General features: G+C 41.2%; 1 protein-coding gene across 7 annotated transcripts in view; it reads left to right on the top strand.

Moving 5' to 3' along the window:
* Positions 1 to 23,734, top strand: part of ENAH (ENAH actin regulator) — an 83,102-nt gene that overhangs the window by 36,371 nt on the left and 22,997 nt on the right. For 6 of the 7 annotated variants that reach the window (XM_035111432.3, XM_035111434.3, XM_060272972.2 and 3 more), the window contains exons 2-4: positions 5,583 to 5,748; positions 9,997 to 10,174; positions 14,900 to 14,984. In XM_035111432.3, the coding sequence (XP_034967323.3) occupies positions 5,583 to 5,748; positions 9,997 to 10,174; positions 14,900 to 14,984 (429 nt within the window). Of the gene's footprint in view, positions 1 to 5,582; positions 5,749 to 9,996; positions 10,175 to 14,899; positions 14,985 to 17,004; positions 17,104 to 23,734 lie in introns of those variants that run through there. The other variant, XM_035111433.3, reaches the window with a different exon arrangement.

Here is a 23,734-nt window from a genome sequence, read left to right on the forward strand (position 1 = left end):
GGAAAAACTACAACTGAAAAGGCAAAGAAAAAGCGACTTTGAATTGATTTACCCTTTAATTGATAAAGTTTGTTCATTGTAAATCATGGGTGGCATTCTACTAAAGTTTAGAGTAGACCTATTGAAAATAATGGACCTAACCCAGCTCATTAATTCTGGTGGTTCTACTCTGAGTAAAACTTAATTGAAAACTAGTTCATGGTTCCCCAGCACATTTAAAAGGGTATTGGATGTTAATCAACCAAAGGCCTACTTTCCCTCCCATCCAGCAGGGTAATGAATGAGTAGCTCTGATATGTGTGTACACACACACACACTAGCTGGCCATGCCACACGTTGCTGTGGGTTATTTGTGTGATTTCCCCTACCCTGTGCCGATTCATGACGTATCCCTGTGATTCCCCCACTCCTCCCCTCACCCCCCCGGCTTATCCCTGTGATTGCCTCCTCATCCCCCTCCCTCATCCCTGTGAATCTCCCAACTCTGTCCTGATCCATGACCTATTATGCCCCCTCTTCCCCCCACCCCAGCTTAACCCTGTGATTTCACCCTCTCCTCCCCCTAACTCCTCCTGGGTTATCCCTGTGACCTGTTCATTTTGCATACAATCATTCCCCCAATGCGCATGTTCTGTAAAATTTTGCCTGGTCCCAACCCTGACTCCCCTACCCAAGTGTGTTATGTGAAATAACATTTATTCTACCCAAAGGCATGGCCCTGTAAAAGGCCCACATTTAGTTGATTCTATGCTGCGGCCTATTCGGCCCCCCATCCCCCACCCACGCAGGCCCCTAAATCCACTCAGCCTAGTCTGCAAAGCAGAGGCGAGATACTGTGGAGAGGGTAGGTTTCATTCCTGTGTCTCCCCCCCACCCTGTTCTGATCCAATATCTATCCCTGCCCCCTATTCGGACCCCTATCCCCCCCCAGGCAGGCCCCTACCTCCACATGGCAATGTTGGGCCTTGTTGCTGCAAAAGGCCTGTTTTCAGTTGGTTGGGCCTTGTTGCTGCAAAGGGCCTGTTTTCAGTTGGTTGCTGTGGAATTTTGTGATGTCATTTGGTGGTGCGGCTTTCGAGGCAGCTGTAGGCAATCTGCCCTTCTGTTGGATGCTGCTGGAGTCTTCAGAGCTTCTGCTGGTGACATCTAATTTGGGCACCACTTTTTGTGTGTTTAATCATTAATTTAGGTATGAAAGGTTTGCTTTTTTGGGGAAAAAATTATGCCAGATCCCTCACTGATGGGCATGGAATGTTGTGGCCAAATTTGTTACATTACAGTTCAGCGGTTACGAAGAAAGGCAGTGACCTGCGCACGCAATGCCTACATTTATATATAGATATAGATATAATGTGTATTAAAAGGATTCAGAGCAGGAGTTAAGGGGGAGGCTCAAACAAACAATGCATACCAGTAAAATACTGTATTTTCTTCAATATTTCATTTTGATACACTGCATTGAAAGCTCTCAGTCATTGTGCTTGCACATTTTGATTTAGTTCTCAAACTGCAATTCCCTCTGGAAAAACAAGTTAAGTATTCTTGTCTTGTCTAGCTAGGCTTCATGTTGTCTATTGGTGACGGTGCAAATACTCTGGGGTTATTGATTTGGCTTTTCCGTTTATAGTACAGTATGAAGAGACTAAATACCTTTGCAATAAATAACTTAGCTGACATACGTTGGTGTACTCTCGAATCAGCCTTAACTAAAATAACTTCTACTTTGTACCAAGTATAGACAGGGTTATAAAGTCTGAGTAAGGCCAGTGGCATAATCTGTGCTTTGCATCGAATATCGGCATCAGAACTGTGATGGAGATAACACTAACATGTCCCTAAATGCTTTACCACTGAGTATCTGCTTAATATCTTAAATGTCAGAGAAGCTAACCTAGTCAACATGGTGAGCTCTTTGGTCAGGAACCGGCATTTAACATTGGAATAAAACAAATGCAGTTTGCACATAACATTAGAAAATAACTATGGTTTAACACAGATTAGAAACATGCTGGTAAGGTAAAGGGAACCCTGACCATTTGGTCCAGTTGTGACAGACTCTGGGGTTGCGGCGTTCATCTCGCGTTATTGGCCGAGGGAGCTGGCATACAGCTTCCAGGTCATGTGGCCAGCATGACAAAGCCGCTTCTGGCGAACCAGAGCAGCACACGGAAACGCTGTCTACCTTCCTGCTGTAGCAGTACCTATTTATCTACTTGCACTTTGACATGCTTTCGAACTGCTAGGTTGGCAGGAACTGGGACCGAGCGACAGGAGCTCATTCCGTTGCGGGGATTCAAACTGCCGACCTTCTGATCAGCAAGCCCTAGGCTCTGTGGTTTAACCCACAGCGCCACCCACGTCCCTTGCTGGTACTCACTGCTTAAAAGGCTTCTACAACAAACCACAAGCTCTAGCTTTGCTACATTTGTGTTTGTGGGTGATCTGGACTAATTCTGTGCGGGTTTATTTCAGTAAGCCAGTTACCGTAAATATGAAGAGATGACTGTCTTGCTGCAAGGCTGCTATATAAAACAGGTTATAGTTTTCTAGATAATATCCTAAATCTTCATAAATGACCCCAATCCAGGTTAATTTGTGACCTCTTTTTCCTCCACCAACACTTTAGTTTTTACATGCTGCAATCCTGTACCCACTTATCTGGGAATAAGCCGCTTTTAGCACTGATAGTTATTTGTGAGTAGACTGTGTCTAGGATTGTGCTGTAACAAATGTTTAAAGATAGATTAACATAGTTTGTGATAGAGAAAAAACTTCACTCTTTTGATGTTCATAACGCTCATCTATGCACACTGACTCTAGTGCTTGTGTTCTCTTAAACTAGCAAGCTATCTTCACATTTTTATTCAACAACCATCCATGACCTGAGAATGTTTTAGGACCGTGCAAATGGTCTGGTTTCAGTGTACTGTACTTTACTGAAGTACATTCACTTAACTTTTCCCAAGTGTTTTAAGAAAGAGCATTGTACACTGGGCATGACTGTTGGATCTAGAAGTAGGGTCGTTGTATCTAAAAAAGAGCTATCCAAATAACAGCTGGGAAAGTATGCGTCAAACACCACAAGCTAGTTTGTCTCACTCATGAAGCAGATGTCCTTGCAGTTTCTTTGAGGATGAGCTATGTAGTCATTGTTTCTATGTTTCATTTTTGATATCTGATTCTATTGTATTTTTAGTCCTGTTTTTCCCATGTCGTAGTGGATGTTTTCTAGTGGGGAAGGGCAGAACTTGAATGGGTTGTTTATACTTCAAGATTATACTGAATAAATGGTTTATACTTATAAAATAACTGACTGTGATACTCCCCCCCCCCATTTCCATAGAGTAATGTGGTGGTTTTCTGGAAAGATTATTTTTTAAAAAAATTGCTGCCCTTTTTATTTAATTTCTATTTAGAGAACAAATCAAAACTAACATTTCATGTTAAATTTATATGCTATATAATTGCAAAAGCAAAAAATTATTGAACTGAAATATTTCAAATGTGTATTTAGCGTGGTTTAAATATTATAATCAAACAAATTCAGGCAAATATTTTAAGACACGACAACTAAATATATGGGAAGTTTATACTGCTATATAAATTTTGGGGGCGGAGGGATGAAAATGCTGAAAATGGCCTGAGGTGCTGTCAACATAAATCTGCAGGTCAATGGCTCATTTGACAAAATATTTGATCCTCCTACAAGATAGCAGGGTTTTTTTTAATGTTATTTTTTCCATATTTTTTCTGAATGCATTGTTGCTTTCAGTTTGCTTCATGTTATTATGTAACACTGGAAATTATAATAAAATTTAATAAATAAATGTAGTAGTGAGAGATGGTCTTCTGAAAAGATTAAAATGTGACTTTTGATTTTAGGTTTTACTAAGAACATTCAGGTTACTTTACAGTTGCCCAGTTTGACTTGAACTCTGCCGTATTGAATAATTTCCAGCCAGTCTCCAATACTCTATTCTTCGACAAGGTGTTCAAGTATGTGGTCTGTGCTGGTTGGATAATGCCTAGGATGAACCTAGCAGCTATTTGTTCAGGCCAGTAGATTATATTAGCAGGCTCTTTAACATAATGCTCCTTTTTGTAAATCCTATTGAGCCGCACTCTGCTTTATGTCCCTTGGAATCTGGGCTAAAAGCCATATATTCCCAGATTAATAGGGGTCATGGAATGTGTGGGCAGTTATAAATGGAAGAAGAATCTGTGCTCTGAAGTTGCAGGTTGAATAGGTCTGGTTCACATCTCCATGTATTAAACCTTAGTTTAAAACTAACCATGATTTAATGAGAATGAGCTGTATACTGCTACACTGTTCAGAGGTTCCTGTGGCATCCCATCCCTGCTATTCCACCACAAATTAAACAAGTCACAGTCTGTCTTGTTATGTTGTCCAAATCTGGGGCTGTTGGTTTGTTTCCTCCAAACAAGTCATAAGTGGTAGCCAAGGTTTCTTACTGGCTAGCGTTTTGTGGTTTGCTTGAGGAAACAAAACCAGGAGCCTGTGTTCTGTTGACACGACAAGCCAGATTCTATCTTGTTTCATCCATGGTGCAGTAGGGGGGGGGGCTCTCTGAGTAGCATGCACTAGCATATTGAACATTCAGATTAAACCATGGTTTGTTTTAAACAACTGTTGAGGCCTACCTGTATTTAAAAATAAATAAATCAAGAGAAGCCTAATAGTTAAAAGCAAGGATGCCTCCTGAATCTCTGTTGGAAGAATGTTCTATAACCTGGGACCAGTGTCACTAAATGCTAAACTTCTGGTTGAGTCCAGTCAGGCCTCTAACTGAAGCGTTCATAAACTGAAGCGAACTTTCCTATTGAAAGTAATGGAAAGTGGATTAATCCGTTCCAGACAGGTCCGCGGAGTACTCAAACTGAAGCGTACTTAACCCGAAGCATGGGTGTAATTGGTTCCGGAAGTCTGTTCATAAACTGAAGCGAACTTTCCCATTGAAAGTAATGGAAAGTGGATTAATCTGTTCCAGACGGTCCGTGTAGTACTTAAACTGAAGCGTTCATAAACTGAAGCGAACTTTCCCATTGAAAGTAATGGAAAGTGGATTAATCCGTTCCAGACGGGTCTGCGGAGTACTCAACCTGAAGCGTACTTAACCCGAAGCATGGGTGTAATTGGTTCCGGAAGTCTGTTCATAAACTGAAGCGTTCATTAACTGAAGTGAACTTTCCCATTGAAAGTAATGGAAAGTAGTGAATTAATCCATTCCAGATGGGTCCGCGGTGTTCGTAAACCGAAAATTCGTAAACCGAGGTGTTCATAAACAGAGGTTCCACTGTATGTATGTATGAACGTTTCAGAATGGGAAATGAGTGGTAGAATGTTGACTTTGTTTTGAAAAGGTGTTTGCTTTCATGTAGTTACACGTAGGTAGCCGTGTTGGTCTGACGTAGTCGAAGCAAAATAAAAAAATTCCTTCCAGTAGCACCTTAGAGACCAACTAAGTTTGTCATTGGTATGAGCTTTATGCTTTCATGTAGGACATTTAACGTCACTTGTTTTTTCCCCCCTTCTAATAATTTGTTTCCCCTTGTTTTAACAGTGAGCAGAGCATCTGCCAAGCACGGGCTGCTGTAATGGTCTATGATGATGCTAATAAGAAGTGGGTACCAGCTGGTGGATCTACTGGATTTAGCAGAGTTCATATATATCATCATACAGGCAACAATACATTTAGAGTAGTTGGCAGAAAGATTCAGGATCATCAGGTAAGTGATTAAGCTCAAGTAATTAAAATGGCCTTTTATTTTAGTTGGTCAGATGTAAATGTTCTCTTTCATTGATGGAAGGAGATGAACTTTTGGATACACCTCAGAGCCTTTAACTTAATAGAATAATGGGACAGTCAAACGTGTCAGAGGCTTTCAGAAGATTTTCACCACAAATCTACATTTTTTATCATCTCTTGTCTCTTTTACCAAAAAATAGATAATGCCAAGTGAGTGGAATTATCTGGGGGTTTTGGAATGTAGAGTCCAAGGAGTTGGTGTAGGTGAGATCAAAGTTTCATTTATTGATTTAACAAGCCAGCTAGCTCACAGTTTCAGATGGAAAAGAAAATAGGATTATTATATTTGAAGTATTTTTACATCATGCCACTTAGAAAATATCAAGGGTCCCTCATTGTACTCACCCTCACAGTGTGATTTCTTTGTGAACTTTACAAAAGTCCCAGTCTGCTTAAGCAGAAAGGATTGCATTTGTGACTTCAACATTCTGATTTTTAAAAACCAATATCAGTATGTGTATTGCTTACCTCTTTAAGGGTCAGTGTATCAGGGACATATAAAACAGAAACATTTGTTACAACAGATTCATGACTGAGGAGCCAAAGGTATGTAATTGATAATGTTTTGAAGACAAAATGAAGATCATAATGCAAATCTTTAGTGCAGCTGCACCTGGAATACTGTGTTGTTTTCTGGTTGCTTTACCTCAAAAAGAATATTGTAGAGCTGGAAAGGGCTCAGTAAAGGGCAATCAAAGTGATGAAGGGGATGGAGCAGACCCCCAAACCTCACCAAGAAGTGGGCTGACCATTACAACGAAGTGGTATTCACCACCACCCCATTTCCAGACAACCCCCCCACACCACATGGAGCAAAGACTAAATCAAGGCTATTTCCTGCTCCCTGCATTGGACCAATGACCACTTGAGATAGGCGCATGGTTGCCACGGAGGCAATGAACTCCCAGACTGGACCCAAGGCGTGCTCAGCATGAATGTTGAAGTCACCCAAAACCACAGAACTGGGGTTCTCCAGCATCACACTTGAGACAAGCTCAGCCAGGGAGGCTGATGAGCAGCAGTTTGGGCAGTACACCAACAGCACCCTTAACCAGTCTCTCTGGCCCAGCGTTTGATACAGACCCTCTAGTGCTGCTCCAAGGAAGGTGGTACATGATGGTAGTATGTGAATAGTCTTTCCATTCTGGGCTGATGTCACACCAAGTACCTGGGTGGGCAGAGCTGAGTCAAATTGGCCTACCCGGCTGCCCCCACCCAGGTCTCAGTGAGACTCAGCCTCAACCAGGTCAGCCTGCTGAACCACACTCAGATCATGGATTAGCATTTATTGTGAACTGTCCTGGTATACAGCAGAAGAACCAGCAGACAGTGTTAGATTATCCATTGATGCTGTGATAAGGGAGAGTTTGATGAGGAATATCAGGCACAGACACCTGTCATCATCCCTTCAACATCTCATTCTGTAATGCCTACCCTTCCCCTTGATCACCTTCTACTCCGTTACCCTTCCCTCAAGACATATCTTATATATGGAACGCTGCAAAAGTAAAAGTAAGGATACACAATTTATCATGCCACCAGGTCATGCAGACATCAATCCACAATAGGTCACATGTACAGCCCACCATAAAGATGTCAAGCCACCAGCTGAGAAACAGAACAAAACCATCTTGTACAGACATCCCACCCCATCTCTCACCTGGGGTATAAGCAGTCACTGCAGATGGACCATAAATAGACACCAACAGGTGCTGTAATGAAAATATTGTCATTCAGCACTCATTGGTAAATAGTAACTGGCCCTCAATAAAGAAAACTGTAAAAATTCTCCATCTGTTCCTATCAGCTCATCTAATGTATAAATCCCAGAATCTAGCCACTTCTTCCATAGAAAGAATTATCTTTAAATCAGGGTTAGCCCATGAAGTTAATTTAACTATCACCATATGGATCAAACTGTAGCTGGCAAGCCAGCATACACAATGACTCTCTAGTTGTTGAAATTCGTGATGTAGACCCTTTTTTACATGTATAGACTGCAGTACAACCCATCCAAAAAGAGTTATTACTTGAGCCACCTCTCAAATTGCTCATGCTGGGGGTACTCCCAGAAAAAGAAACTTGCCACTTGTTTGTAAGCATTGAGAGATATGCCTTGTAGTATAAAATAATATCTGGAAAATTAAATCATTAAATTATTTTAAGTGATGCACGAGGTGGTGAATTACCCCAAGTAACCATCGGAAATAATACATTAAACTTCTGAAAATATGCTTGGGAAACCTGTTGACAAATACCACTCAGAAAAATTATTGTTCATGACAGTACATCTTAAGTGTGTTAACCCTAAGTGCTAAGTTTAAGTAGTGCCAGATCTCTGTTATGAACCTATTTAAGCTTAATTTAATGATTTGAGAAAGATCTGTAGAAACCAAAATCCCTAGTGAAAATGCTTAGTGAAAGACACACACAGCAGGCAATTTATACTTGCCCTCTGGCATTCTTATTTTAACCACTTTATTGTTCATCCTGAAATTTGTCTAAACTTATCCATTGATCTGATAAATTCTGATATAACTGTTTCAGGCCTGCTAACAAATAGTAGCAAATCATCTTCAGACAAAGCTAATCTAAATTCCACTTGCTCATGCACAAACCATAAATCTTTCTGTTCTGTCTAATTGCATATGCCAACGGTTCCAAACATAAATCAATGGAGAAAGAGGACATAAGAACATGGGAATAATAGTCTTTGTAACCTATCCCCAAGTCTTTCCCCACAGCCAAATCAAGTGACGCAGCCAAGGCAGGTCTCATCTGCAGGTGCTGCTTTTCTCCCCATGCCCTCTTCTATAAGGTAAAGGTAAAGGACAGTGTTCTCGAAGCTACCAACATGAGTTTGACCAAACTGCGGGAGGCAGTGGAAGACAGGAGTGTCTGGCGTGCTATGGTCCATGGGGTCACGAAGAGTCGGACACGACTAAACGACTAAACAACAAAGGACCCCTGGATGGTTAAATCCAGTCAAAGGCAACTATGGGGTGCGGTGCTCATCTAGCTTCAGGCCGAGAGCTGGCGTTTTTCCACAGACAGCTTTCCGGGTCATGTGGCCAGCATGACTAAACCGCTTCTGGCGCAACTCTTCTGTACTGCCCTACTGGCCCAGCACCCATTTCCACCTGGAGCTGCACTCATTGGGGCAGAAGGATGGAAGAGAAGTTATACTATGTTACACCTAACCCTCTGTTCTAGTCAGAGAGGGTATGCCTGCTACTGGGGCATACATGTACCTCTGCCTTTAAAAAAAGGGGGGGATCCCTAAATGAAGTTGGAACTATGAGAAATACGTGTCTGAATGAATGAGTCGCAAGAGGATTCGTACTTACCGTAGCATTTCCTTCCATCTGTGCACATTTTGCGCATTAACTGCCTCTTAAGAATCTTATGGGGCCCAGGTGGCGCTGTGGCTAAACCACTGAGCCTAGGGCTTGCTGATCAGAAGGTTGGCGGTTCGAATCCCTGTGACGGGGTGAGCTCCCGTTGCTTGGTCCCAGCTTCTGCCAACCTAGCAGTTCAAAAGCACGTCAAAATGCAAGTAGATAAATAGGAACCGCTACAGCGGGAAGGTAAACGGCGTTTCCATGTGCTGCTCTGGTTTGCCAGAAGCGGCTTTGTCATGCTGGCCACATGACCTGGAAGCTATACACCTGCTCCCTCGGCCAATAATGCGAGATGAGCGCGCAACCCCAGAGTCTGTCATGACTGGACCTAATGGTCAGGAGTCCCTTTACCTTTACCTTTAAGATTCTTCTCATTCCATTTCTATTAATGCTAAACAATATAGTCAAACGCTGTGAAATATATTCATTTAACGACCGCTTACGCATTTTCATTGGAAAATTACTGTTTTGTAATATATTGGTGGGGGTGGTGTTTTTTAAATTGTTATTTGGAGTGACCTAGCTGGCACTGCAGGGTTTTTTTATGGCTGATAATTAAAACAATGTAATTGAGGAAAATCAATAGGGAAGGGGACATTTGCTGATAACAGGAAGTGTATTCCAAGGCATTGGGCCTCTTAAGCAGGACCACAAGCAAATCTCTTGAATTCTTTCGGAACAAGGGGAAGGGGGAAGGAATACACATGCATAGGTGAAAATGCTACAAAGCACCTTTAAGCCATAACTATACTTTACTATTTTTTTAGGTGGTAATAAATTGTGCCATTCCAAAAGGATTGAAGTACAATCAAGCAACACAGACGTTTCATCAGTGGCGGGATGCTAGGCAGGTGTATGGGCTCAACTTTGGCAGCAAAGAAGATGCCAATGTCTTCGCAAGTGCCATGATGCATGCCTTAGAAGTGTTAAATTCACAAGACTCTGGTAAGGCTGCTACAAATTTCCACAACCGTTTATAAATAGTGGCTTATTGTTCATTCTTACTTCATTCTGTTCATCTTGCGTTGGAGTAGGAGGTCCAAATACATGTTTTAACCTAAGTTCTTATCTTTCCAATAGACATGAGTTAGTTAGAAGTAGATGCCTGAATCCTACGACTGTACATAACAAAATGTTGCTATCCTATATGGTAAAGGATTAGCAAATCCGTCTTATGTGCATCACAGTTTGCTTCATGGGTATTATGGAGTGAGTAATTACTTATATTTGGGAAGAGATTGCAGCAAGTTCCTATGCAGTATTTCCAGAATATGTGTTAGGTAAACTACCAGGTGGAATGAAATAAGAACTTCCTCAATAGGGCGTGTTGTCTTTGTCCATGGAGTTTTCTTGGCAGGGATACTGGAGTGGCTTGCCAGTTCCTTCTCCATGGTGCTGGAGGAGACTCTTGAGAGTCCCATGGACTGCTAGAAGATCAAACCTATCCATTCTTAAGGAAATCAGCCCTGAATGCTCCCTGGAAGGACAGATCGTGAAGCTGAGGCTCCAATACTTTGGCCACCTCATGAGAAGAGAAGTATCCTTGGAAAAGACCCTGATGTTGGGAAAGATTGAGGGCACTAGGAGAAGGGGACGACAGAGGACAAGATGGTTGGACAGTGTTCTCGAAGCTACGAACATGAGTTTTACCAAACTACGGGAGGCAGTGCAAGACAGGAGTGCCTGGCGTGCTATGGTCCATGGGGTCACGAAGAGTCGGACACGACTAAACGACTAAACAACAACAATAGGGCGTGGGAATCGCCTTCAAGAATGCATAGATGAAACTACAGTTTCGATCCACAAACCTTCAGGAAGAACATTATCTTTATTCCTTAAAATATTGCATTTAAAATATGGTGGCACTGCTTAGGAAATATATATATTTGTCTTTAATGCAAGTATTAGCATTTGTGTGCGATATAACACAATGGGCGATATCCAACTAAGGGTGCCCCTTGAAGCCCATGGCTCTCTACTGTTTGAACCAAGCTTAAAATGATTATGTCCACAAGGCAGAAGAGGTTTAGGGAGTCAGAGTTTTCCTTCTTCTTGGATGGGTCTCCAGCTGTGCAGAAAACAACTGTTTATTGAACTCATTTTGACAACTGAAGTCCACATAAACTTTTGAGCATGAAATAGCTTTGGTGTTTTCTTTATTGCGAAGAGAGCTTTGCACAGGTACTATAGGAACAACTGCTAAGCAGAAGATCAGCAAGTCGATGCATTAAAAGTCCAAGGCTTCAGATTTTTAAAACTTAGCTCTGTCAGTCAAAAACAAAGACATCTTAATTAGAAGACCTGCTAAAAATCATTTGTTCCCTGAAATGGCTTTTAGGAAAGACCCAGCTTTCATTATTAGAAGCAATTGCTTAAAATACAACATTAATGTAGTCTCCTAGTGGCCTTCTGATGGAGCATGAGCAGCAAAATTAGAACATGGGTGTTCTCTGTGCCATCTGATGAATGTGCATCAGACCAGCAAGCCGATTTATCCAGCAGTACTTTGAATTCAACTGACCTCTCAGGCTTGAATAACAATGAACTCTAATCATACATTGTAGTGCAGTTGGTTGCATTCCTGTTGCCTTTCAACTATACTGTATACAAAATGGTTTTTCTTGAAAGAGAGCCAGCCATTCCACCCCTCCCCCCTTTCCCCAGGGCTCTCTGCAACAATGGAGAGACATAGCATTAAGTGACTGATATATTCATCTGTGCTTCACAGTCATCAAACCCCTCAGGGACAAACTAGATGATACATTAAATCTGTGAATTATCTGTTGTTAAATATTTAAACAGCAGCATATACCTCTGATCAGTATTAAGGCTGTGGGCAGGGGTTATTTAATAAGTTCCTCTGCTATTCAGCCAAAGAAAATAATGGCTTGGGGTTGGGATGTTTTTAGTTGGTACTATGAGGTGGGGCGGAATGATTAAAAATCTTGCCCTTACAATCCACTGTCATCATCTGCATTGCTTTTTAAATTTTCTTTTTAAAAGATAACATCAAAAATGTGACGGCAGTAACATCTAGTTTAGCTCTGAGAGGGTGGCTTAAAAAAAGGAGCTTGGTTTGAAAATCTAGGGTGGATACTGATGCACAGAGTCCTCTATGGCTATTGTGAGAGTACAAACGTACAGCAGTACTGGTGAACCTTTGGCCCATCAGTCCCAGCCAGCATGGCCAAAACTCTAGATGGGAGTTTTAGTCCAGCAACATCTGTTTAGGGAAGCCCTGTTTAGGGAAGCTTTTAATGTTTGATGAATTTCTGTATTTTAGTGTTTTGTTGGAAGCCGCCCAGAGTGGCTGGGGGAACCCGGCCAGATGGGCGGGGTATAAATAATAAATTATTATTATTATTTATTATTAACATCTGGAGGGAGAAAGCTTCACCAGTCCTGCTGTATAGGGTTGCTATCTTTGTGACAGTCGCAAAGCATCTCTCACCACACTTCATGGATCGTGTTTCAAGTAAAAAAAGATTGATATTTTTAAAAATAAAAAACTGGCAGAATAAACATTATCTCAATAAATATGTCAGGTGCCTGAAAAAAAATTGTTTTTTAAAAGTTGCATGCAAAATAACTGTCCGAGCTAAAACTAGGAGAAAAACCACAGGAGAAAAGGCTCCCTTGTCCTGGAGTAAATACCATAGAACTTGTTTGCATTTTATTTCGAGGACATGTATGAGACTGAGTTATAGGCACATGATCTGCTGCAGCTGGTGCTTCATTTTGAACTGTTGATCACATACCCTAGAACAATTATTTCTAGCAGCTCCTTTACTGATGATGAGGATTTAATAAATTTGTTACCTTCCTTTCACCAGAAGGCCTGCAGCTCACAACAATTTAAAATACAATGTTATAAACAGTTTAAAACAAATTAACAATCACGGGAATGGGGTGGGACCTAAAAGTATGCAGCTCAGCTGCCAGAGGCCCAGGAAAACTGCGTTATGTAGGGAGGGAATTCCACCACTTAGGGACTGCCACAGATAATATGTCCTTTTCCAGGCAGCCGCCCTGAAAACTTTTGAGGGTAGTAAAATTGCCAAGAAGGGACTGTCAGCTGATCTTAACAGCCAAGAGGATCTGTAGGGAAAGAGGTGGACTTTCAGATACTTGGGACCTAAGTTGTTCAGGGCTTAAACCAGGGGTCAGCAAACTTTTTCAGCAGGGGGCCAGTCCACTGTCCCTCAGACCTTGTGGGGGGGGGCAGACTATATTTTTAGGGGGGGGGCAGAAATGAACAAATTCCTATGCCCCACAAATAACCCAGAGATGCATTTTAAATAAAAGCACACATTCTGCTCATGTAAAAACACGCTGATTCCCGGACTGTTTGCGGGCCGGATTTAGAAGGCGATTGGGCAGGATCCGGCCCCCAGGCCTTAATTTGCCTACCCATGGCCTTAAACCCTAAGAGAGTACCTTGAATTGGGCCTAGTGACTAACTGCCAACCAGTGCAGCTGTTTTAACATAAGGGTCTGGTGGGCTAACTCTGCTAAGGGAACAAAAGTGGGAGGTTGCCACTTGGAAGGCAGCACACTAAGTGGGCCTTGCCACACACGATTTCAACTGGCCCGCTGCCAAGCATGTAAAGCTGAAATTGTGCACGTTAGAGGTGCGTAAGTTATGAGTTGACTGTATTTCATACGGATGCCAATCTTATTTGTAAATCAGGGCATCTGGAGGGCTTATATTAATTTATATGTTTAGTTTAAATGTATGCAGTGATAGTTATTTTATCTGTAATGTGAACTGATAATTTTTATCTGTAATGTGAACTGATAATTTTTGTTACTGTTAATATCATTTATTTATATTTGTTGTGTTGTAATTTTTTATTCCCTGTCTATTTCTTTGTTAAATTTTCAAATAAAAAATTAATTTAAAAAGCAGAGGAAACTGGGTTGGCTTGTTTAGGAAAAAAATCCACTTTGAGACCTTTACTGTTTTGAAATAACCAGCAAACCAATTAAGCTCTCACAAATGTATTCAGTAAACTTACCTCTTAAATTGGTTCTAGTTACAGGTAGGTAGCAATTTTGGTCTGCCGTAGTCGAAACAAAATTTAAAAAATTCCTTCCAGTAGCACCTTAGAGACCAACTAAGTTTGTCATTGGTATGTCTATTGGTGTAATAGATCAAATTTGTAGTGGTTCATATACTAGAAGTCAGTTCAGTTTCTAAGCCTTGCATACTGCAAAGTTAATATATGCACATATTAGGTAATAGAATTAACAATGAAAAATCATCTACTAAATTTTCATTTCACCTCAGGAATAGGCATCTGTCTCTAAATATAAAATTATACTGATGTGGGTTTGGGTTTCTACTTCCTGTTGATTTTGGTTTTCTGTTTAGATGGCTCTTAAACTCTATCTAATCTTGCTTCCCAAATAATTGTTTTAAAATTTTGGAATCTTTTAAAGGTTTATAAATATGTGTGTTCACCACACTCATCATATTCCTGCTGATTATATCAGTTTACATTTTGAAAAGCTGTGGAGCAATATTGATTGTGATGCCCAGTTTGTTTTGTGTATTTTGTAGGCTATTTGCTGGAAGTTTAACAAGTAGTCAAAAATTGAAAGTTTATTTCTTAATGGACTTTATATGTGACTTTTGCATAAAAGCTGAAGTGTAACTTGCTTTACTAGGTCCAACGTTGCCTCGACAAAATGCACAACTTCCCCCACAGGTGCAAAATGGCCCATCACAAGAAGATTTAGAAATCCAGAGAAGGTTAGTGTGGTTTTACATAAAACAGTACTATTATGATGGTGATTGGGCAAGTATTTATGGGGGGGGCAGTTATTGTTTGGTACTATGGTATATATTTATGTGTTTTTATATTGTAAACCACCCTGTGATCCTTGGATGAAGTGCGATGTAGATATTTAATAAATAAATATTTGTTCATGTGAGGCTTTTCATAGTACATCAGAAAGTGCAGCATGGCCTTCTCTGAGTAGACATGTATATTTCCACACAGATGGGCCCATTTAGCATGTGATGCCTAGCCATTGCTTGCTTAAGCCATGGTTTAGCAAGGTGATCAAACAAACCATGGTTTATTTCTCCAAAGATTGGTTTGTTTTCCAGCTGCTCTTGTATCATAGTTTTGTGGTTTTAGTTAATGATGAGTATTGGGTTCATGTGTACTGCCAAGACCTAGTTAAAACAAACCAAGGTTCATAAGACAACCCCCCCCCAATGGCTTCACACTCTGTTTTGTTAAGCTGCAGGGCAAGGTGTGTGCATTACACAAAGGCACTGTTTAATAAACAGAAGTGTGTTGATGTGTTTCTTTCTAGATGGTTTTTTAGTTTCTGTTGTAAAACTACATTTTACCAAGGCTATGGTTTACTATTTGATGTTAATGGACCTAATAGAATTATACTTGCTATTACATTGCTTTCTTTAACTTTCTGCATTTTGCAGTCTTATATTTAGCATTAGAGGAAATATATAAAACAATCAATACCAACTTTGAAGTGCAAAATGGCCTACAGGAGCCATTTTTGTAAGATATACAATGATGTCATCCAGTCAGATATATAGGACAGGCAGGTTTCCCAAGTTGTTAATGCTAGTTTGTTTTTCTTTGGGGTTTTGGAATGATTCCTTGAGCTTAAGTTTAATTTCAACAATTGGAAAAGGTTCCTTGAAAATGTAGGCACACAGATGATAACATGTTTAGAAAGCAGACCCTATGAAGCACTTCTGAAGGAACTGGTTACAACATACTAAGGAGACGAAGAAGATGATTGAGCCGGGAAAGAGGGAATTCGGGTATTTTAAAGGAGATTCCCAAAGGGAACTGCTGGTTTAATTGTATTATTTTCAGCTTTCTTTAAGGTGCTAAAGGCAGCCATCCTTTATACGCTTATAAGCACCAGCAAACTTAATGGGATTTATTTATAAGATGTCCATCAAGGATAGGCTAAGAACCAAGTAATTATAGGGTACTGATATTAAACATTTTGGAGGGGGGCAGTTCTTATAAGAACACTTGAGCACTGATACCAGCTAATAGACCTATAAGGGGTGCTTCAGGCATAAGAATATGTTCTAGGGACACAGGAGGGTGGGATTAAATGATAACTGGTTGGTGTTATTTCTTTTGTAACCACAAAGTACGGGCAGTGTTTGAAAGTAAGGAATCAGATTGATCAGATCAGTGAAGCATATTCTTAGATTGTGCATTTGTTGTTGTACACATACAGCACTTCTCTTAATGTGAAGTAAAGGTATTTGTCAAATGTGGATTGCCTCCCGTTTGGCTATCCCTGCAGCTACTGCCCATGCCAATATGGTGCCTTCCAGGAGTTGTGGACTACCAGTCCCACCCAGCGACCCTTCATGCTGGTCGGAGAGTTGTAATCCAAAAACATCTGGAGGGCACCTCATTGATTTCTGCTGTTCTAGAGTCTTTCAGGATGGTTGACACCAACACAGATAGCAACAAACAGCTAAAATAATGGCTGGGCTTGTTCAGTTCTAATGCATTCTCTGTTGAATATAATATCCGGAACCCCATTTTAAGATTCTTAGAATAAAAGATCCTAACTGTTGTGTTTAAATAAAGCATTAGTCCATAATATATCTTTAAATGATTCATGATGTTAATATAGCAGCTAGAAGTGGTGCGAATGTCATGAATGTAAATCCGTTGCTGTATCTTATATCAGTTGGTAGCTGATTGAGTTAACATCTATAAATAAAGTAATTACTGCATGCCTATGCTTATAAAGAGGGCAGCTGTAAGAATTAGTATACAGACTTCGGAAACAATGAAAGTGTATAGGCCTCCACTTATCCTTCAGAGGTATGATGGACCAAAGGTTGACCGGCTTCTGCTGTAAGTAATCGATTTTAATTTTTCCAAAGAAGCTGAATTACTCTTAACCCATTTCCACACACTTAGTGAAAGTCTTGCTGACCTCATGTAATGAAAGTTAATGAAAATACCTAGAGGTATTAATTTTGAAAATCACTTTGGGGGGGGATGTCTCTGTATAAATTTATAGGAATTTTTGTATCACAGGAGTATTTGAATATGGGTGTATGTAACCATCTACATCTTTTAAAACAAACGGTAATAGACTAGATCATGAGCACTTCTTACCCTCAGGCAGCTCCAGGTGCCTACTGTGCACCCTTTCCCTTCAAATTTTAATTTTTTAATTTTAAAATTACATAAGATAGGTTTTTTGAATTTATTGGAGTGACTGCCTGTTCTGTTTTGGGTGGGGGGAGCTTGTCTGTATTTAGTGGGTGTTTTGCCTGTTTTTTTGGTTTGGTTTAGTTGGAAGGGGAAGGTTTCTGAGTAGTGCTAGCTTTTCTTTTGTGAAATGGGAGTTTCTTCGATTTTCAAATGTGCCCTCAGGCCCCAGAACATTAGGAACTGTTGAACTAGACTGATATCCATTTGATAATATAGGATAATATAGAAAATGTACGATTCGGCTGATGATTCTAATAATCCACGCTTTTGAATGTTTGTGATGAGGCTGTAAATAAAGACATTTGGGTTACTGTGTGCTTTTAAATTCCTAACCTATCCTGCAGTATTTTTTTTTAAAAGAACAACTTTAGTAAACCAAACTAGCACATTTCAAAGTAGCATTTGAATGACTTTTAAGACACCAGAGTGACTTTAATCTTTGAAGAGGTTGGTTACACTTTTGCCCAGAAAAATCAATGCAGACTCTATTTTTAGATAGTCTTCAAGCTCTTAAATAAGCTTTCCATGTGTGACGTGTCAAAAGCACTTTCAGGTGATCAGGCAAGAAATATTTGCTGGCTAGTGGAGAGAGTATGTGTTGGTACTGTCAGGCTGTAGATGAGGCAAAATCACTAAAACTTGTGTGAGTAGACAGGTATGGTAATAAAGTAGGTTAGGAACTTCTGTAAGCGTGCTTGCTAGTTTGGTTGAAGTTGCCTTTGTTAACTTCTTTGAAGGTCCTGAATTCAGTAACATGCCAGTATTTACTACAGCAGTTTGCTTAAAGGCACATAAGGGGGAAAACAACAACTCCAAATGGGCAATGCCTTCATTTGGACCAACCAGAAAAGTCACAAAAATGTGAGAAGCTTTCAAGTTCTCCAGAATACCATATCTGTAAGATGTTGCAGAAATCCGGGTCTGGTGGGATGTGGAAAAGGTTTTGTTTTTTAAAAGGCTACCGTATATGTTGTAGCTATTAGGCAAGCTTGTAGACTTAGTTCCAGAATGGGGATTGCAGGTTCAGTTTGTCTCTTCCAGGTACTACAGATAAAGTACGTGCCTTCCACTCAACTACTGGAATAAAGCAGTCGTGGCTGTTTTCCACATTGTTTAAGAAAATAAAGTCTGGCTTGTAACCTAGCAATGCAACTTGATAACTGTAGCACCCTAGGCGAGACATGCTCATCTTGCAATCTGATTAAGAGTTATCCAACTCAAAAGTTTGCCACATTTTTGTGACTTTTTGTTGATCCTAATAAAGATTAATCAGTTGTGGAGTCAACAATAGTTTAAATTACCATTATGCATTGTACTTGAGCATGCCTTTGAAACTTCAGTTGGTCCAGTATAGGGATGGAAGGTTGTTAACTGGAAGTTAACATTTTGAATATATTTTATAATATTTATAATACAATATTCCCCTTCATGGATCACTGCCTTGTTGTGGTGAAGGGGCTTCCTTCCATTCTGAAGGAAATCAGCCCTGAGTGCTCACTGGAAGGACAGATCCTGAAGCTGAGGCTCCAATACTTTGGCCACCTCATGAGAAGAGAAGACTCCCTGGAAAAGACCCTGATGTTGGGAAAGATTGAGGGCACAAGGAGAAGGGGACGACAGAGGACGAGGTGGTTGGACAATGTTCTCGCAGCTACAAACATGAGTTTGACCAAACTGCGGGAGGCAGTGGAAGACAGGAGTGCCTGGCGCGCTATGGTCCATGGGGTCACGAAGAGTCGGACACGACTAAACGACTAAACAAATATAATTATAATATTTTATCAGCTCCACTCTTCTGGTCCATTTCTGGAACCAATTAAAAGTGCTGTTTTTAACCTTCAAACCCATAAATGGCTTGGAGCCAGTTTACCTGAAGCATTGGCTCCACCCATATACTACCTTGACAGTGAAGTTGCAGAGTGTCACTGCCAAGTGAAATCTGATGGGTGACTATGAAAGGAAGCATCTTCTCTCTGATAGCATCCCAGCTGTGGAATGCTTAATCTCTGCCGTGATTCCCACCCCACCTCCCCAGTTCATATAATAATATGGCAGTTTTGATGTATGCTACCCAGACAATTTTTGGTTATGGGCAGCATGGAAGTATTGCTGCTAATAAAACAATAACTTCTAGTATATTTTAGGAGTTAGCATAGTATCCTTCTTAGTACTGATAGGTAAGGAAGATTCCCCCAGTGCCATTGTGTCTAGAATATTTCCACAATGACAATAATAAAACCAGGAAAAACAGTTTGTATTCTTTTCATGCAAGAAAAGATTAAAGATTTGCCAAGTTGATACTTTAAAGGGATATTAAAAGCAAATGAGGACCAGCTTTTCAAGTTGTAAATGCTTTTCTTCTGAAGTATGAATTTCCTTACTTGGCTTTTGAGATATATTAGCCCAGTTTGGGTATAATGCAGCTCAAAGATAGTTTAATCATGAGAATAGGTATTTTAATTAACCTGAACTGGCTGTTTAATCAAGAAAATAAGTAATTGTAAAATGTTAAATAAGTTTTCCATTTTTAAAAAGTTACTCTACTTCCATTCCTTAGAAATCTGGGACAGGAATTTATTTTTGCGTTCTTAAAGAAGAGAAAAGTAGGACACTAAAAATAGCTTTAGTGGAGTTCCGGTTTCCGCCTGCAGGAATGGCGGACCTGTTTTCCATCTCTCTGACCTTTGTAAGGAATTTGGCGGTTGCTAGGGGAGTAAATGGCAACCCCCTACCCTCTCCGGGGGTTACGGAGAGGGGCCGCTGGCCCGCGATGCCCCCAGACCCACTCCGACTGTTTTTGGAGTGGGGGGAGCTTGGGCTGAGCACTTACAAGGGCCAGGACTCCCGGACGCTAATCTGCATGGCGGGGATTTCCATGGTTAAAGAAGATAATTAGGCTTAAATCTATGGACATACTTCAGAAGGAGGGAAAGAAGCGATGTTTACTGCTGAGAAATTTATGCTGCCGAGTGAGAGGAGTCAAAGATTGTACTGCATCTGGAAGAAGGATTGATGGGGACGGAGCGATAAGGGGAGTGAGTTTTTATTTTTTTTTCTTCATATTGTTGCCTCGTACCTTCCCGGACGCGATGTCCTGGCTTGTTTGGAGTGAAAGAGAAGCAAAAGACTGTGTGAGTTGAACCTTATAACTGTTGTTACTGAGCATTTTTTTTTAAAGATGTGGAGTTGCCGATGAGAAAAGCCCCCCCCTAGTCGGACGGAAGGAGTTCTGAATGCGTTCGGAGGATTTATGAGCTGTGACGCACTTTAAATTGGAGCAGCGACCTGAAGCTAAGTTCAGCTATAGGGCAAGGAGATCCATTAATTTACCAAGAGTCTATGGTTTGATGTTTGGGTCTCCTGCCTGGAAAAGCTGTAAATTCTATAATGATCGTAAATTTTCATGCCCATGAGAGGAAAGCGAAAGTGATTTGAGCTTTTTAAGATGGCGCTACTTCGAATTGCTTCAACGCAACAGGAGCTCCATTAAGAAGATTTATGGGGAGGCTGGACTGATTAACTCACACAGGAGAAAGAACATCTGTGAGACTTTGTTTGATATTTATATCAGCAGCTGGGAAACAATCGTGAAAGTGGAAAACATCTTTGTGACTGTAAGGGGAAGATCTGGATTATTATGAACTTGAAGGACGATTTGAACTTTAGAAAAAAGACGGCAGTGGACAGTTGCGAGGAATTCCCAATTTCTTGAAGCATGGGAACCCAAATAAAAAATTCTTTAGATGATTTGGCATAACATTCGGTCTGATTGATATATATATGTGTATAATTTGAAATATTGAATGTGATATAATTGGTTTTAATTGAAAAATTAATAAAAATATTTTTTTTAAAAAAAAAAAATAGCTTTAGTGACTTAAAGAAAAAAGAAACTGGGTTTTTTTTTCAATAGAACATTTTTATCTCCCTTTCAGCATTGGTCAAAAGAAGGGTCAAGGTTTTACAGTGCAGGCTCCTCTGTTGACCCTCCAAAGGCAAGGGCCAGTCTTTCTCCTCTGACCCACAGTCATTATTAATACATTTCCACCTACCAAGAGGCTTCCCAGATGCTTGCCCATCTTTTCTGGCTAGCCAGTCAACAAAGTCATTACCAGCAGGTTCCATCCCTGTCTCTAGCATCTCCCTCCCACAGAAATGGCTTAGTTAGGGTGGTGGATTATTTTGCTAATTCCTCTCCATTTTTTCTCCATATGAAGGCAATAAAAACCCCAAAGATTTATAACTAGGGTGGGGGTACAGGGAACCGCTTATTACTTCTGTGGGTGTTCACAAGCCAACCAGAACCATGTACAGTCGTACCTTGGAAGCCAAACAGAATCCATTCCAGAAGTCCGTTCGACTTCCAAAACGTTCGACTTCCAAGGTGCAGCTTCTGATTGGTTGTAGGAGCTTCCTGCAGCCAATCAGAAGCCACGGAAGCCCTGCCAGACGTTCGGCTTCCAAAAGAAAGTTCCCAAACCGGAACACTCACTTCCGGGTTTGCAGTGTTCTGGAACCAAAACGTTTGACTGGTAAGGCGTTTGCCAACCAAAGGTGCGACTGTATTCCTCTTGGGGTGTGGTTTGCAGTATGTGCCAGAGAGAAATATACATTTTACATTAGAAAACTTGTTTACTTATATTTTTGTCTCTCTGTGTGTAGGATATCTTCCTGCCTTTCCCCCTAAGGCAGGCATCCCCAAACACCCAGAGACCAGTTCTGGGACATGATGCAGTTAATAAATTAGTAAATAAATGCAGTAAATAAATTAATTTGATAAATTAAATGCAGTTAATATATTAACCCCGCTTACCTGGGCGTAAGTGAAAAGAACACTCTAAACCAGGCATCCCCAAACTTCAGCCCTCCAGATGTTTTGGACTACAATTCCCATCATCCCTGACCACTGGTCCTGTTAGCTATCATGGGAGTTGTAGGCCAAAACATCTGGAGGGCCGCAGTTTGGGGATGCCTGTTCTAAACAAAAAAGGTAGATTTATGAGATTACCGGAGTTGTTCCTTAACTGCAGGGGCAAGCGAATCACTTTTAATTGATTCTGCATTATTGTGAAGGGAGTTTCACTGTCCTACTTTTTTTCCCTTACAACACTTTAGGGTTTGAAATCTTAGGAAGTAACTATGAAAAACTGACAGGCTTGGTTGCATCCAACTTTTACGAGGAGATGAATTGCCCTTAACTGAGTGGGGCTTTCCCCTGTCTTGCTGCAGCCTCTTACACTGCCAGGGAGATGGAATTTCTTCTGAAATGGCATGAGATGCAACAGGGGACTGTAGAAGGAGGGGGAAATCGGCTTATATCTATCAGGAACCTCTCTTCTAGATGAAGGGAAGGCCTTTCCACTCATCCTGTTTCTTCATTGGATCCATGCTAAGGTTACCAGATTTTTTTCAATGAATCCAGGGACACTTTAAATACATACATACATACATACATACATACATACATACATACATACATGTTCGGGACGTTGATGCTGCAGCGATGGCAGTGGCAGAGGGGCGGCTGGCGCCTTGACCTCAACCGCCACGTTTCCCCTTCCTCCAAGGCTTCTATCTCCTTTCTCCATGAGCCTGGGCAGCCCGAGTTGTTGGTTCTTCAGTGGTGGTGGGGAAGAAGTGCGGTGCGAGTCAGGCATGGAAGGCGGAGAAGGAGGGCCGAGAGCGGTGGCAGCGAGGCTCGGGTAGCGTGATGCCTCCCTTCCCATTGGAGCAGCCCCAATCCCATTCCTACTTGTGTGCAAGCAGGGGGGCGGGGCGGGGATCCATCAGTTGGGAAGTGAGGCTTCACACCGTCTTTTGGAGCAGCCCCATCCCAATTCCTACTTGCGTGCAAGCAGGAGGAGGCAGGGATCTCTCAGTTAGGCAACGGGAAGCCTCCCTTCCCAGCTGAGGGATCCCCTTAGTTGCTGGGGTCAGGGAAGGTGGAGGCAGCCCGGAAGCTGCATTTTAGAGCCCCTGCACCAGCATCATATGGGGACTTCCGAGCAGCTCCTGAAGCCAGCCAGAGCCAACTGCTCTAGGCTGCTGAGACTGCCGCCGCTGTGTTTCCCAGGGACATTAAATGAAATCCAGGGACATTCCAGGGATGGAATTTGTCCGGGGACTTATTCGCAAATTTGGGGACTGTCCCCGGGAAATGGGGGTGTCTGGTAACCCTAATCCGTGCATAGGGTTTTGTTGCGTTTGTATCCTAACTTTCCTCCAAGTATCTGAGGGTCATTCATTCTTACTCAAACAATATTTG

Source organism: Zootoca vivipara, chromosome 3 (assembly GCF_965207765.1).
Source record: "Zootoca vivipara chromosome 3, rZooViv2.hap1.1, whole genome shotgun sequence".
Classification (NCBI taxonomy): Eukaryota; Metazoa; Chordata; class Lepidosauria; order Squamata; family Lacertidae; genus Zootoca; species Zootoca vivipara.